At 41.0% G+C, this 15,910-nt stretch overlaps 1 protein-coding gene across 2 annotated transcripts; it reads left to right on the forward strand.

The window, feature by feature from the left end:
- Positions 1 to 179: 179 nt before the first annotated feature.
- On the forward strand, positions 180 to 15,133 carry rbfox1l (RNA binding fox-1 homolog 1, like). 2 transcript variants are annotated; one of them, XM_040029913.1, is made up of 12 exons: positions 180 to 626; positions 5,254 to 5,487; positions 9,745 to 9,924; positions 10,030 to 10,083; positions 10,169 to 10,261; positions 10,831 to 10,900; positions 10,978 to 11,037; positions 11,143 to 11,278; positions 11,355 to 11,394; positions 11,485 to 11,552; positions 12,461 to 12,533; positions 12,622 to 15,133. In XM_040029913.1, exons 1-12 carry the CDS (start codon positions 540 to 542, stop codon positions 12,664 to 12,666), a joined length of 1,140 nt encoding a protein of 379 aa, XP_039885847.1. In that variant the 5' UTR covers positions 180 to 539; the 3' UTR covers positions 12,667 to 15,133. The 2 variants fall into 2 exon arrangements, with proteins under 2 accessions (XP_039885847.1, XP_039885846.1); XM_040029912.1 differs by lacking the exon at positions 180 to 626 and adding an exon at positions 4,036 to 4,163.
- Positions 15,134 to 15,910: the final 777 nt, after the last annotated feature.

Genomic DNA, 15,910 nt, shown 5'->3' on the forward strand with positions numbered 1-15,910 from the left:
TCAATGTGCACAGAGAGGCGGGAAAGGCCTGCTTCTTTCACTTTGCACAGAGGTTTGACTGAGTGGTCACAGATCTCCTCTTACAAAGTGAGAGTGAGGGAGGTAAGGTGGTAAACTCAGAGAGAAGGACATGGGTGACTATTTATATAACTCTGAAATGGGACCCTGACCATGTGTTTCTGTCTGTCAGGCTGCATGATCAACTGATGGACACACAGAAGCTCACTGGCTTTCTCTTTCACTGCTCTAAATCCCATCTTTTCCGGGTGTTTTGGGGGTTTCCCTTGTGTTTTCTTGCTTGACTTCATTTTCGAGGTGAAGCAAAAGTCTTAAGCGTGGTCTTTTTTTCCCACCTCCCTCACTTTCTTGGAGTTTCTGTTCCCTTCATTTGGGATTTTTCCTCCCTTTTTAAAAAAAATTTCCAGCCTGATCGCCTGCTCTTCTGTGTGTACATCAACCCTTCCTTTCCCCCTGCTCTCCTTTTCCTTTTCCTCCCATTTTCCTCCGTTCCTCATCTCCTCGTGTGTGGTTTTTGGGCTATGCTCTCCTCACCCACTGTGATCCTCCAGCCTTATGGACTCCCCGTCTACCCACAGGCAACCACATGCTACCCCAGCATAGTTCAGGTAAACCTCTTGATTTACTCTGTGGCCAGACATTATCACATAAATACTGAGATTTTCCCCCCTAGGGAACATCCCTGAAATCATCTACTGGGGAACTATAACTTTATGCAACAAAATAATATTATTTATTATTGCAATTCTTAATCTCAATGTCAGTTATTTTGCATTTCTAGAGCTCTGGTTGTTATTTATTCTTTTATTTACCCAAATACTCACATTAAGAAATATAATCAAATAATTGGACATTTAAATCAGCACCTTTGTATGATTTTGCTTAATGATTAAACTAAAAAGATCTTATTCCTATTACCAGACAAAATCCCTGTATTTTGTAAAACTTAAAACATTTTCCAGTGAGCAGAAGAAGCCAAAAGGCCCTAAGTCACAGTTTAATCTAATTCAGTCTATCGATGCATTGCTTAATATGCAACAGGATCTGTGTGAAGTGTGCTAGTTGTGAAATGTCTTATTTATTCACTAGTAAGGACATATTAGTGGTTATCTTTAGTCCACCAGCAAGTGTCCCTGACATGCCACTAATGCCACAGCTCATTTAGTATCTCTCTACCTTGTCTCTGTGCTTCACACCAGCTGTATTTTTAGCCCTCCTCTCCTGAGCAGATAATCACAGGAAGAGGGTCTGTCACCTGTCTTGTGTCCTGTAGTGAGCTGTGCTTAAGATAAATGTGTGAAACCAGCCTGTTGTGCATTTAAATGTTGAATATTAGGCTCCTCCGGGGTAACCGTGACTTATTTCATAAGATTCAGAGAACTGTTTATGGAAAACAGATGCAGAGAGAATTGTTATTTGAAGGTGACTGGCACTGAAGTAAATAGTCTGAAGCCCCAGCTAGATCTTCCAAGATTCAAGAACTTTATTGTCAGTACAACAATATACACAGTATACAGCGTACCGAAATGCTCGAATCCTTCACTTCAATCCAGCAATTGTTCCCTTTTTAAAAGTGTCATATTTCCAAGTGCTGGGGAAATTCCTTTAGGACTGATGTGGAGCATCTGTTTTAACACAACATTTGGCAGCTTGTAAAACTCCTCTCTCCTCATTATCAGCAATCTTTTCTTCTTCTTTTTTTATCAGCAATATAAACAAAAAGCCTGTCGTGTCGCTCAATAGGAGGAACCGGGATGTGCAGAATGTGCAGATGGATGGATGAAAAAAAGGAATATTGTGTTACACTTTAATAAGCTACATGTTGCTAACATTTGTAACTCGGCCAGCACCAAAAGGCCACATCTGCAGTCAGCTTCGTCTTGTGTAAATCCCATGGCAGCTGTCCCAGCAAGCACCTGGCTCCGAGCCGTCGACCTCTGACCGCAAGCCAGCAGCTGAGGAAGGAGACGAGCGAGAGAGGGGGAACAAATGGCAATGATAATAAAAAACAAGCCCGTGAGGAGTCTCGTGTTGAGACTGTGGTGCTGAATCAGACACAGTGGCTGGTTAGTTAGTTAGTCTGTAAGGTGGGGGGAGAGTTGACAGTGATATCTAACAGATGCATTTTCTTCGCTCAACATTGCTTTTATATCTCGGAGGAGGGTCGGAGCAGCTAGATCGTCGTTTCTTCTGATAAGTAGGACAGAGTGCAGGTGCAAGTTGTGTCAACATATTTGGAAACATGTTCCAGCTCCAGTGCGAGAGTTAAGAATGGCCTCAGAGTTGGACGGTGCCTCAATACCTATCTTTCAGCTCTGGTTCAAACTTAAATAGTTCTCTTGAATAACGAGTAAGAGCTGCAGATGAATCATCTCCATCAACTTTTCCTCATTCAGTAATTATCAGGGTGAAGCCTGCTTTAATGTCAAATCTGGTTTGTTGAGAGTGCACACTTTATTAAAAATCCTCCTCCAAACCAACAGAGAGTGGTCAAATGAAATCCTCCAAACCAACAAGAGTCTGACTGACAACCATTTCCTTGCTTATACAACCAGTTTAACAGCCAGCAGAGCTATGGCAGCCATTATGAGCTGGCGTGGGATAGAGTTTTTTTTTTATCGTGACTCCTTTAAATCCTGAAGGCAGCTGACACACTTGTGGCATTTTGCTTGTAAGGTAACTCAGGGTATCCTCTGATCCGGTGATTAAGTGAAAGTATCAGTGCTCTAATAGAAATATTCCCAGTTACTGTGGGGGAATCCTCACAAATGTGAGGATTTTCCAGGATTGTCTTCCAGAATAAATGTTCTTAGATTTGTGAAGTCGTATCCGAAAGCCAAGACAAAATAATTTCATCCGAACATTGTGCTGCAGCATTATTGTACATCTTTAAATGAGGACTGTCCACCATCAGAATGAACATACGGGCTCTATACATTATCTTCATGATCAGCACAAACTTTCATGTGGTTGAAACATATCATGTCACATGTGTCTGAAGTATTAAGATGGAAAAGTTTAGAGTACGAACAGCTCCAATAGTAAGAATCTGCCACTCAGTGTTACTGCTGCGATGAAGTCCTTGGAAAATTTTCCCTCCTGTAAGAACTCCCCGTCTCCTGAAAGTCTGAGAAGGCCCGTCACAGATATCTCATCTGTTTATACAAGAACTGTTGTGTTAAATGCTTCAGCTGGAAGTCCTAACACAAGATATAAAGCAATAAATCAGAAAGTTTAAATACATATATAACAGTACAGAAGGCGGCATATATACAACATATACGTAGACAGTCAGTGTGAAGAGGTGAGGCTGCACAGACTGTGTTTCTTAGTCTCCTGGTGTGTGACACGTGGACTCATATCTCCTGCCAGACGTTGTCAGGGAGTGCAGACTGTCATGTTGATGTGGTGGGATCTTTAACACTATTGAATCACTGATGCATCTCGGCCTTCCTGAAGCATGGCTGGGTCCAAAACGAGGCGGCGGTAGGTTTATAGTATAAAGCAAGCTCAACATCAGAAATTCAAGTGTAAGCAGTATAAGTATGCTGTAGTCTGACAGCTGGGTAAATGTGTTCACTTTGTTGTTTTTTCTGTTGTGTGGTCATGATGTAGTAAGATCAGCGAAGCACTTCACTCGCACCCAACCCAAACATTGATGTCATTATTGTGCTTGTAAAGTCCTCTGTTTCTTAAAAGGCAACTGAGCCACTCCACACAACACAAAGAGAAGTAGATGTTCATGAAAATGTCTCTGAGGTAATAAAACCGTGTCTGTCGGGCCCGATATTCTCGGAGGCGACCTTTAGCGCGATGCACCCTCAGCAGGAGCACACACATTCATAAATACTTAATCCTGGGGGGGAAGCTCCGTACGCTTTCTGTGTTCATGAGTAGGTTAGAGGGGCCTTCTGGGCTCTTTGTGGGAGCAACAAGGTGACTGACAGTTACAGATGTCCACAGCTGGTGTGGAACACCTCCCCCACCCACAGCCACCCCCCACCCCCGGTCACTTTTCCTCTAGCAATCATTTGATGATTGGTGGATGGGTAGAACTTATGGTGCGGTGGGCGGGTGGTCAGCTGGCATTAAAAATGCGGCAGTTGTTAGACAATGCATCAGAGATCGAGGAATGCAGTAAGGGGGTAAGACCGCTTTTATTTCTCTGCTTTTTACCTCACTTGAATGGAAACTGCGCAGGAGTTTCCTCCAAACCACTGCTTACACTTGGTTTGGAGGAGGTCCTGTTTTCCTGTTTAATCTTGTTTTTCTCATTAAAGGTAGTTTTATGAAGCAGCGGGTTAGAAGGTCTGTTTCATACTATCGGTCCTTATATTTAGTAGAAATGTGCTCCTGACAAACATTTGTTACGCTTTTTTTAAAAAAAAAAAAAGTTTTTAAGTAAACAGTTGTGCTTTTAAAATGGATATTAGAGATTCTTAAGTCTATGAGACTTAAAACATACCTGTGGCTGTTGAATCTGATGAGATTCCAATAATTTTACATGACATTGTACTACATAAAGTCAACATTTTGGACATAAATATTGTTTTCAAGTGCCAAATCTGTCATTTGTAATGGGAAAAACAGAAAGAGTTAAATTTAACAATGAGCTCCACGTTTGGCATTAAGAATGAATCAGTTATTACAATTGTGAGAAATGTCTTAATGTTAGAGATGTTTTTAATTATATCTATACTTGGATGTTGCTTTGGATAAGCAAAAAGAAATGTAGTGTTTAGGACTGGTCATCAGATGCATTTTTCAAGGATAATTTACTATTTCTTTATTACCACACACAAAAAACAAACTCACAAAAGGCAGTTATTTAAAAAAGAATAGGTAAATATATAAGGTAATTTATAGTGACCTCTTCCAAACACCGCAACCTACCAGTAAGCTTATTCAGCTTTGTATTTTGTCTTACTATTACTATTAAAAACATCTTTTGCTATGGTTATTATTATCAGATTATTTAAGAGATTTCACAGCATTTTACTCCTTCTGACGTTAAACTGATGTGTAAAATTGGGTGGAACAATCATTTATTGTGGTTATTTGTGTATCTGTCATCTTCATTAAAGATCACAATGTCACTGCAGCGTGTTTATGCAGTTTGTTTTATTGTAAAAACAGAAGATCAACAACAACATCTTGTGTTTCGTTTGTTTACATCTACGCTGTCATATTCTGGCATGAGTGGCTCATTCGTCTCCCTCTTCCTCTTTTCCTCAGGGGGCCCCCACTCAGGAGGCTGCCCCAGGCAGCGCAGACCCTGCCCTGCCTCAGGTCTATGCCCCGCCTCCCTCTTACCCCCCACCAGGTCAAGGTCCCCCAACGACCGCCAGCAGACTGCCAACTCTCGACTTCTCTGCACATCCGAGCTCAGAGTACCAGGAACATCCCCAGCTCAGAGTCTATCAGGGCCCTCAGCACGATGGGGGCGACTCTCTGACATCTGGCAACACGGTAAGAGCGGTCTGTGACAAATGTTGATGTTCCAGGCCAATAAAACATGATCGTCAGTAAGTCGACAGGTAGCACTTTCACATGTTCTGCAGAGCAACAGGCCCAGATAGGGTTTCCTTCTATATTTAGAGCCCCATGTCCACTGCGGTGTCCTTGTATGGAAATGCCTGTCACCCTCTGTGGAGCAAAATGTCGAGGCAGCTGATAAGGGATTTATTGATGAAAATAAATGCCCACTTTTCCTTTCTCCCTCCCCCAGGTCTCATTTAAGTGTCAATAAAACTGATCACCTTTCCAGATCGCCGCTCGAACTTTGTGCTGATACTTACAGTTTACAGTTTAAGTTATCTGAAGAATGTTTATAAAGTCCATGTCAGGCTTTTGTGATTTGTCTGATGAAATCATTTCTGGTACAGGATAAACAATGATTACATCTTTAAAAATGTATCAACAAATGGTTTTTGAAACTAAAGAGAATTTTTAATAGATAATTTGTGTCTTCATTCTGCTCCTGCGATAAGATTATTTCAACCTGTTTACCATCAAATTTTATTTACATATTCTTTTAAAAACCAAATTAATCTTTTATTAAATCAAGGGAAGAAACCCGCATTATAATTTTAGCCTCAGTTGAATCTAAAGTCATTGCTCTGCAGCTGTTCCTGGCTGGTTGCGTTTATTACCTCAAATGTTTCAGTGTAATCTTGCCGGTGGTGTGGCAGCAGTGTCCTTTACTCATACTGGCAGTTACCACACTGATGAATTTCACTGACACCCTGTGGTCTCTGGTTGCTGCTGATCTCTTTCTGCGTGTGGCCTGCACCACTTCAGCGTTGGTGCACTGTGGGAGCGTCTTTAATTTCCATTTATATTGTAAGATAAAGACCTACTATAACAGAGAACACATTAATGCACAAACAGGTCACACTGGCCTCAGTCTTTATGAGTTACCTGATGTTTCCTATTGATTTTGAATGAAATAACTTGATAAAACGATGAGGAATTGTTGTTACAACAGGCTACTAATCTTCTGGAATCTTATGGAAATTGTAATAAACTATATTATACAATTACACAGTTCAGAACTTGAGGGGCTCTCTAGAATTTCCATCTTGTGCTGCCATCAGGTTAAAATCAAAGTGATTTTTTTTGTTAGCCTACTTGCAGAATAATGACCACCAGTAAGCTGTAGGCTACTTGCATTATTCCTAATTAGCAATTTGAATTCAATTTCAAGCTCATTTACAATAACAAATTCACAGTAACAGTTGCCTCAAGGGCCTTAATACTGTAAGCTAAATACCCTGCAATATGAGAGGGAAAAAACCTTTTTAGCAGGAAGAGACAACCAGCAGAACCAGGCTTTACAGTTTAAAAGCAAAATTTACCATGCCACTCTCACTGAATTGATTAAAAAAACAGCAGCACACACGAGAGAAAGTTTGTCTTTTTTTAAATAATGTAATATTTTGACTCACACTGCCTGCAGAGACCTATTGTCACTTCCCAGGTCTGTAATTGAAAAAAACGTATTTATTATTTTATTTTGAAAAAACTTATCTTAACCGTGTAAAGCCTGAAATAAATATTACCCTTAAAATTAGAAGCCATCTATGTCCACTGTAAGCGACCATCTTTGAACAGGGGCGATGGTTTACGACACCATCTATAATCCAGTTTTCAGTTCCCTCCCCAGACGCCTTAGCGCCCACTCACATCCTGGGCCATCTGACCTCAGGAAATCGCATGATAAGGTGGGGCCAGGTTTCACAATGAGCTCACCCGAAACCCTGGCTGATTGGGACCCACACCCGTTTTCACACCTTGGCTCATGTGATTAGAGGATCATCAGGGGGTCCTTTTGTCCCTCTTTGGGGGGAAACTCCCACTGGGTTTAAATCTGGGACTCTCTGCCATTTGACTTTAGAACTGAAGAAGCTTCTCGGATGAGAGGTGAAACGTCTTCAAGCAACTTAAAGAAGTCCAGACGCTTTTCTTTGCAAGCTCCTTTGACTACCCTTAAAATTCTATTTTCTAAAAGCTGGAGTGTTTAGTGAACATCCTGACAAAATATAAAAAATATATTTTATTTTTTTAGTGCATCAGTGTTTGATTCATCAGGCTGTGATTGCAGCCATTCCCCAACTCTTGTGAATGGTACTCATGACCATTGATCATTCGTCCTTGATCAGCGGTTGTTGATCAATGACAATTTGCATATTAATGCTCAAGGAACTGACATCACAGCCCACTGTTTATTCAGTGGTGCTAGTTTCAGTCATTATACAAATGTACTGTTTATAAGGTTGGGGAAACCTGCAGTCAGCTGAGACTGAAGAAGTCACCTGGATGAGTGACGAAACGTTTCTCCCACTGAAAACGGTTCATCCAGATGAACAGAACCAACCTTTTGGGACCTTGCAGAAGTGGTTACTTGAAGATGTGATTTCACCTTGGAACAGGTTTAAATATTCTTAACGGATTAGCAGATTTTTTTTTCTTATTCATGAAGACATGAGTTATGTGGTCAGAGATGTGTGTGACTGTTTTGTTTTTGCAGTGCAGAAGTCTCCTTCAGACATGGAAACATCTACTCTGACACACGCAGAGCCGTCTGATCTGTGTGGCAGGTCAGCTCTGTGTCCTGCTTCTCCCTTCCTCCTCTCATAAATGGTGTTTTATGGCCCCGTTTATATATTTTATCACTAGAGTCCCAGACATACTCGGGTCCGTGATGATTTTCGGGGAAAGTTGAGACGTCGCCACGGAGGGAGGGGGTCAAAAAGGGGGGGGCGGGGTGAGGCTGACCGGATGATTCCCCCCCCTTTCCCCCGTCTGAAATATCGCTCAGGTCCAGAACTCAATCCTGCATCGTGACAATGACACCACCACCCAACTCAACCCTCTGTCCCCCCCCCCTCCACTCTGGCCTGTATGTGCGTGTGTGTGTGTGCGTGTGTGTGGGTCTGCTGTCTACAGTTGAAGCCACATCGAGCCAGTGTAGTGTACACCAGTAGTAGCCTGTGTGCATTTATATGTCTGTATGAATGTGTTTCTGTACCTCTCTCTGTCTGTCTCCTTCTTATTAATGATGCCCCCTGACGAACGACTTTAACCTTTGGCAAAAAAGCAGCACCGTGACCCCCCACCCCACCCGTCCCCCACTGACCCTTCAGTTTTAAACTCTGTCCCCTTTCTGTGCACCTTCTTTGCCTTGTTTACTGAAGCCTTTTTCACTCCTTATCTGCCTCGTGGTACTAGACTGCTAATACTCAGGGCTTGGGAGTGTAATCTTATTTCCATTAGAGTAGCACATCTCCCAGTAATTTTTCTTTTTCGCGTTAATTTTTGTGCTCCCCGCTCCTCCTCTTCCTTTTGTTTCTTGCTGCTGAAGCTCACTGGTTTTAGTTTGTTGCCCTTTATTGCAGATTTTCTTTCAAATCTATATATTTTTAACCACTTTTCTTGCAATGGTTGAACAATGCTGGTTGGCCAACACACCTGCACACACATATATATATGCACATACATGCACACACACTAGCATCGTGGTGCATTGTGGGATAGTGAATGTTTTGGTTTTGGCACATTAGCTCTTGAATTTTTCTGCATGGGGCAGTTTATATAAGTTAATCTAGCACAGGTATGTCTTTAATACTAAGGTAAAACAAGTAGTTGTTAGAGCCACTGTGGGAAACTTTGAGTTAGAGTCTGAAAACAGCTTAAAACAACTTCTCACTCTTCACGACGGCTGGAATGAGCAGTTTTAATACCAGACATTTGGCGTTTATTGTTAGCGTCACTGTCCTAATCTCCTACAGGCATGTATTCAACGACGCCTCACTAAACTGGAGCCCCTTCCACGCCTCCTTACATTTGCTTGAGAAGGTTCACTGGTTGCTGAATGCTGGTTGAACTTGGTTTGGTTCACTTGATCTCATGAAAGTGATCTTTGAGCTTTAATGCCATGTGATGCTTACGCAACTGGAGTTTTTACCTAAACATGAAATTCTCTGGAACATGTTGAATTTGTTGAATTTACTTTGTTGTTTGTTTGTTTTTCTCTTTTCCTTCTTTGCTTTTCTACTGATGCCCTCTCCCAATTTTTCTTCACATCTGTCCCACCTCATTCACACCCTCTCCATCTTTTGTTTTCCATCTTTTTTTGTTCTTCCCGTCCATTCTTCCTCTATCCACTTGCTTGCCTCCTCCTCTTCCTCTGCCTCCTTGTCCTGTTTCGTGCTTTCTCACTGTCAGGAGGACTCTTTGGTCCCCGTGACCTCTGACCCCCAGTCTCTCAGTGTGTCCGTGTCATCGGGGGGCGGGGCAGGAAGCGGTAGCGAGGAAGAGGGGTCAGGTAAAACCCAACCGAAACGCCTCCATGTCTCGAACATCCCCTTTCGCTTTAGAGACCCAGACCTCCGCCAGATGTTTGGGGTATGACAGTCACCTCGTTTCTGAGCTTCACACATACACAGAGCCCATGTTTTCATATTGAATCCAACAATTTCCACTCTGTGAAAATTGCTCTGACACTTTCAGCAATTTGGCAAGATCCTCGATGTAGAGATTATCTTCAATGAGAGGGGGTCAAAGGTGAGCAGCTCAGAAATATGATCAGTGCTTTTAAACCAACGTGGGAATCATTCATCAGTAAACATATAACCGTGCAAACACACAGGGCTTTGGATTCGTCACTTTCGAGAATGCTACCGAGGCTGACAGAGCAAGAGAAAAGCTGAACGGGACAATCGTGGAAGGGAGGAAGATCGAGGTAAAGCGAGATTTCCCCATTTCTTTTTTAAAACTAGAAAACAAACGTGCAGTTTTGTTTTACCCAATATGATATACTCAATAAAACATAAAAATATGTTCAGGCACAAAAATATAATACATGGTAAACTGAAGTACTTTTCTTTTATTTCCCCCATACAACATATAATGGGGAGGGGAAACTATAAAAAGGCTCTTAAACTAGTGAAAAATTAAGGAATAATTAGAGGAAAAAATCCTTAAAAATAATAAATAACATTAATATAATATAATTTAAAAAAATGGAACTGGGATCTTTTTCTTCCGGCCACCAATTTCAGGGACATGGGAGCCTCGTACAGTGAAGGCAGAGTCTCCCTGAATGAGTGACAGCAGTGGGAGAGAGAAAAAAAATGGCCACCTCACTATAAATGTATTTATGACCCTGTAACTTCCCTTGGACATTATACCTAAGTGATATTTATTGATCACGTGGCTGGAAATCACGCAGCTTTTGTGTTGTAGGTTTAACTTTCTGTTTCTGTGATTATCCCTGTGATTCCGTGATTATCCTTATTATTTTATCCCCAGGTTAATAATGCCACTGCACGAGTAGTTACCAAGAAACCCCAAGCGCCTCTCGTGAACGGTGAAATCTCAAGTAAGAAACTTCTCATTAATATTTGGGTCCTGACTAATCTTTGGAGCTTGTTTTTAATAGAGGCCTTGTTTTTGCAGCTTCCGGTTGGAAGATCAACCCGGTCATGGGGGCCATGTACGCACCTGAGCTCTATACAGGTAACTAAAGGTTTCCCTCTTTCATGCTGACATATTGCTCTGAAGAGATGATCAGCATTGCCATTTCACTCCTCCTGCTGCTTTTTATCCTCTCCTCTATTTTAGTTGCCAGTTTTCCGTACCCTGTAGCGACTCCTACGCTGGCCTACCGCGGTTCAGCGCTGCGTGGTCGGGGTCGAGCTGTCTACAACACAATTCGCTCCACTGCAACCACACCTGCTGCTGTGCCCACCTACCCTGGGTAAGACTCTGAGCACCGGTGTCGGCTTTATATCCAATTACTTTCATTTTGATAATGTTTTATTCTTTCTTTTCAGGGTTGTGTATCAGGATGGACTGTATGGAGCAGAAGTCTATGTACGCAGCTGAACTCTACTCATATCTTTACTTTTTTAATCAGTCAATCAGTTGCTGCTGCTTTATTGTTGCTTCATCTTTCCCATGCAGGGCGGATACCCTGCAGCATACAGAGTGGCTCAGTCAGCATCTGCTGCCACAGCGACCTACAGTGATGGGTAAACAGACAAACAATGTACACAAAGATGAATGTTCTTGCTCATTCTGATGCTCTGTTTGAGCTTCAGCAGTACCACTGAGCAGCTGTGTGCCTAATAGTATATACCGCTTTTACCTGAGCAGAAACACAAAACCTATTTGGAGCATTTCGGCTATTCCCATGAAAATGTCTTCCTACCTACACAGAGCTCACCCTTTGAACTCAAACTTGGCTTTTGTAACTTTTATCAAGATAAACACAGCTTTTGAAAATATTCTGCCTTGTGCCAGGAAGTAAAGATCTGGATTTTCTCAAACAGTCACGAATTTATCTTGTAACATTTACTGTGAGTGGACACAGTATGTAAAATAAAAAAAACTCATTTTTTTGTTCCTGTGTAGCTCAAAGATCCCACCTGAGATCATGTTCTTGTTTTTATCTCAAGGATTTTATGGGCCTTGTTAAGCAGCTTTAAATTAACCAATAACACACAAACTGCTAGTAGTAGAAGAAGCTTTCAACTGCTCCCTTAGTCACAAGGGGTCGCCACAGTGGGCAGATCCACATGTTTGTTTTGGCAGATTTTTATGCCAGATGGCCTTCCAAACACAACCTCAAAGGGATGTGTGGCTCTTCCAAGGATAACAATATCATAATAACACCCAAAGTACTGTTTTTGTAAGATACTTCAGATATTATTCAGTACCAAATGTGCTTTTGATTGGTTTCCATCACATAACTTATTACAGTGCTGGATGCTCACATTAATCATGGCAGAATATTCACATAATGTAAAAAAATTCACACACATGCCTGACTTCAGTTGGCTTTCATTAATCATAAAGAATTTGCAGAATTTCATTTGCAGATAAATTAATAAGAAACAAAGTTTAATTGGAGTCGTGATATTATTATTTTTTTAAACAGATATGGACGGGTTTACGCTCCAGAGGCCTATCACCACTCAGTCGGACCAACAACATATGGGGTCGGTACAATGGTGAGCAGCTATCAGAGTAAACAAAGCTTAATCTGAGAAATACATCACGGTGGTTAACTTGCACCTTTCACCCTACTACTGTCAACAGGCCAGTTTGTACAGAGGTGGATACAACCGCTTCACCCCCTACTGAGGCCCGGTGAAGGGCGGGGTCGTCGGGCATCTCTGTTGAACTTTGGGACACTGCAGGGCAGATTACAATAATCCTTAAAAACAACCTCGGAAATGTGGCACACGTGGTGTCACCTCCTGTCTCCATCACAACCTCTCCTCGGGAGACTAAACAGACTGAAGGTTAAAATACTGTAGGACCCACTTACCATCCGCTCTGCTGGAGAATACGTAGGAGACGCTGTCGCTTGAAACCTTTTAATGCTTTGCTTTTTTTTTTTTTTTTGGATAAGTGGTTAAAAAAATACTGTGAGATTCTTGTGTTTAATAATTTGGGATTTTTTTTCAGGGGTCAAACTGTGCAAAAAACATTTTGTACAATTTTAAATGATTTATTTTTGTTGGCATTTATCTACTGAGTGTGTGTGTGTGTGTGTGTGTGAGTGCGTGTGTGTGGGAATGTCTGTGAGTTTCAACATCAAGAGAGAGATTTGGCTGCGACACTGATATTGCAACTAAAGACACAGAAATAATGTTTATCAGCTGGACTTATTTTTATTTCTAACAATCTACCTCTAAATCTACATGTTTAGCTTTTCATACAGCCGTTACATTTAATCCTTGATTGCAGTTTCTTGAGTCCTTTCCTACCTTTCTGTTCATAAATCCTAACACAGTGTAGTTTCTGTTTTCTGGCTTCACTCCTCGCTACCTTGCTTGAGCTTTGATGACCGGAGGGTCACTGTCCTGTATTTTCTCCCTCTTTTCTCCTTCATTACTGCTAAATGACTTCTTTTCTTGTATCAGTTAGTTCTTCTTGGCTTTGTTTCACTCTATTCTGCTTTGTTTGATGTTTACCTCTGAATAAATCAGACTTTTTTCTCCTCTATCGCTTCTGTTCTTTATTTATTCTGCTTCTCCTCACTCCCTGGGTTTCTGGTTTTTCTTCTGTGGCAACACAACATTACATCGGCAATGCTATAGAAAAAAAAACCCCAAACAAACCCTTCTTTTATTTTCTTTGTGTGATTTCACTGCTTACTGTTTAGTTGCGTCATTCTCATATTTTTCCCTCCTCCTTCTAACACTCAGTGCCAGTATTCATGCTCTACATGTATGAAAACCATCCTGGGCCTGTTTTCTATTTTCTGCACATTCTAAACTTCCAGATTATTGGCCTTTTTCATTTCCTTTGCAAGTTTCACCTCATGTGATAGATCAGCAATGCATTTTAATCTTTTATTAAGTCTTATAAGTGTTTTATGCAACAACTTCTTTACTCCACGTTTGTTTCCTCGTGTGAATTTCTTCTGTACCGTTTCGCTGCTCTGCTTCTGCCTTTTTTCTTCTTAGTAGCATTTCTTTTAGCGTTTAGTCTTTTTCGTTTGCCAGCTTTCTTGCTATTTTTAAACTGAACTGTCCTTTGCCATTATATGCCTTTTGCTGTTTGCATGACAAAATGATTTTTTTTTTCCTGCTGCACTTTCTACATCTTTAACCTTCCACACTAACTTTTTTCCAGCTGCTCTCAAGGATTTTTAATCTGTGTTGGTTAAAGTAAAAACTATCACCAAATGAATGAACATTAAACCATCGTGCTTAGTCTGCTAGCTGATCTGCTTTATCACAGATGCCATCATTCAACATCTTCATAATAAACTGTTTGCAACCAACTCTGTGCTCCACTGAACTGCTAGATTTCAATCAATCAACTCCAACAAAAACAAAAGACAGTATGTGCTCTGTACTATTTTTTTTTAATTTTTTTTTTTTATTAGACGTCTTTCCAAAAGATATGTACACAATATTTACAAAATGGCAGTTTATCCTATCAGATCTATGTAGCCATGGGAATGAGGGATAGGGAGGGCGCATTGCAGATAGACCTTCAGCTTCAGTTGTTAAAGTGCTGCAACACAAACTATTAAAAGCACTGCAGACAGGATACAATACTTACTAGTGAGAGTTGCACACGGCAGTCACAAACATACCCAACATAAGAGGAAAAAAAGGGTAAGAATGACAAGAGAAATACTGGTTAGAGAGTCGGGGGAGAGGAGAGAGGTTGAAACATCATGCAGGGAGGGGTGAAGAAGAGAAAGTGAGAAGATTCTACAAAAAACTAGTTAAAAAAAAAGAAAAAGAAATGAACAAAGGTGGAGGGAAAGAGGGAGATGGGAGTTCTTCAAGGGTCAAAAAAGCAGTTACAAAGACTGATGGAGGTATACACCAACATAGGAGCAAAATACACAAAAATTGGGAGGGGTGGGGTATTAAATGAAAATGTGTACATTAGTTATCTGGATGATTTTTCTATGTAAAGACAAAACATCCTGGGCTGTTTCAGTGCTGAAAATCTGAGACATCAGATGTATACAATACAAGCCTGCATTAAATTTAAAAAAAAAAAAAAAAAAAAAAAAATCTTACATCATTTCAGAAGAGTCACTGCTTAGCATGTGAACACAAACCTATAAACTTTATACTTGGGGGGGGGGAAAAAAAAAAAAAAAAAAAAAAAAAAAAAGGTGTTGGTGAGTTTTAGGTCACTATGTTCTGCATGTCCAGACATATTTTATTCAATGCCAATTCAACTCTGAAGCAGCCTGCCAGTATAACAAACAAAAGCTAAAACATTTCTAATCAGTGGAGAGAAAGGAATTGAGAAAAAAAAAAAGGAGAAAAAAAATAAATAAATCCAACCTAACTAAATATGAAAAGTCTTATCAGCAAACAACTATGCAAATGCATCTGGACACGCAGAACCCCACAGCACAAGGTAAACATGACTCGAGAGCTTTGTTTTTAAAAACTAGAACAGGTACGATGTTGCACACAAAACCATTTTAAATAAGGGCTAGCAGCAAATCCCATTAGCAGCATTTCAACATTTTCAACTTTTCATTATGTGATGCTCCCCTGTGTTTTATGAGCTGTATGGCTTCAACTCAGGCGGGTCAAACCGAGACAGTGCTCACAATTCACTCTCTCCGGCAGGCATCTGGAGGAGTTTCGCCCACTTATCCCTCCGTGTGCTCCTGCAATGCAGCAGCCTTGCAAGCTGAAGGACGAGAAGTCTGGCGGCATGTGGGAGGAGGGTTTAAGGAGTGAGGGGAGGAGGGGGCAGTAAGGAGGATAGGGGAGTAAGGTAAATGAAGGGAGGGGGGGGGAAAGAAAGGAAACATGTTGAGATCTTTGTCATTACAAAACATATGCTGAAATCAAAGGTCAACAACGAACACATCTAAAATATATATATATGATCC

This window comes from Simochromis diagramma, unplaced genomic scaffold, assembly GCF_900408965.1.
Source record: "Simochromis diagramma unplaced genomic scaffold, fSimDia1.1 OVJJ01000361.1, whole genome shotgun sequence".
Classification (NCBI taxonomy): domain Eukaryota; kingdom Metazoa; phylum Chordata; class Actinopteri; order Cichliformes; family Cichlidae; genus Simochromis; species Simochromis diagramma.

Excerpts from the sequence above, each read along its gene's own strand:
- rbfox1l (XM_040029912.1), top strand. The coding sequence starts at position 4,053 with ATGATTGGTGGATGGGTAGAACTTATGGTGCGGTGGGCGGGTGGTCAG. Across the intron at positions 5,488-9,744 it reads CTCTGACATCTGGCAACACG|GAGGACTCTTTGGTCCCCGT; the intron begins GTAAGAGCGGTC and ends TCTCACTGTCAG. Across the intron at positions 10,084-10,168 it reads TCAATGAGAGGGGGTCAAAG|GGCTTTGGATTCGTCACTTT; the intron begins GTGAGCAGCTCA and ends GCAAACACACAG.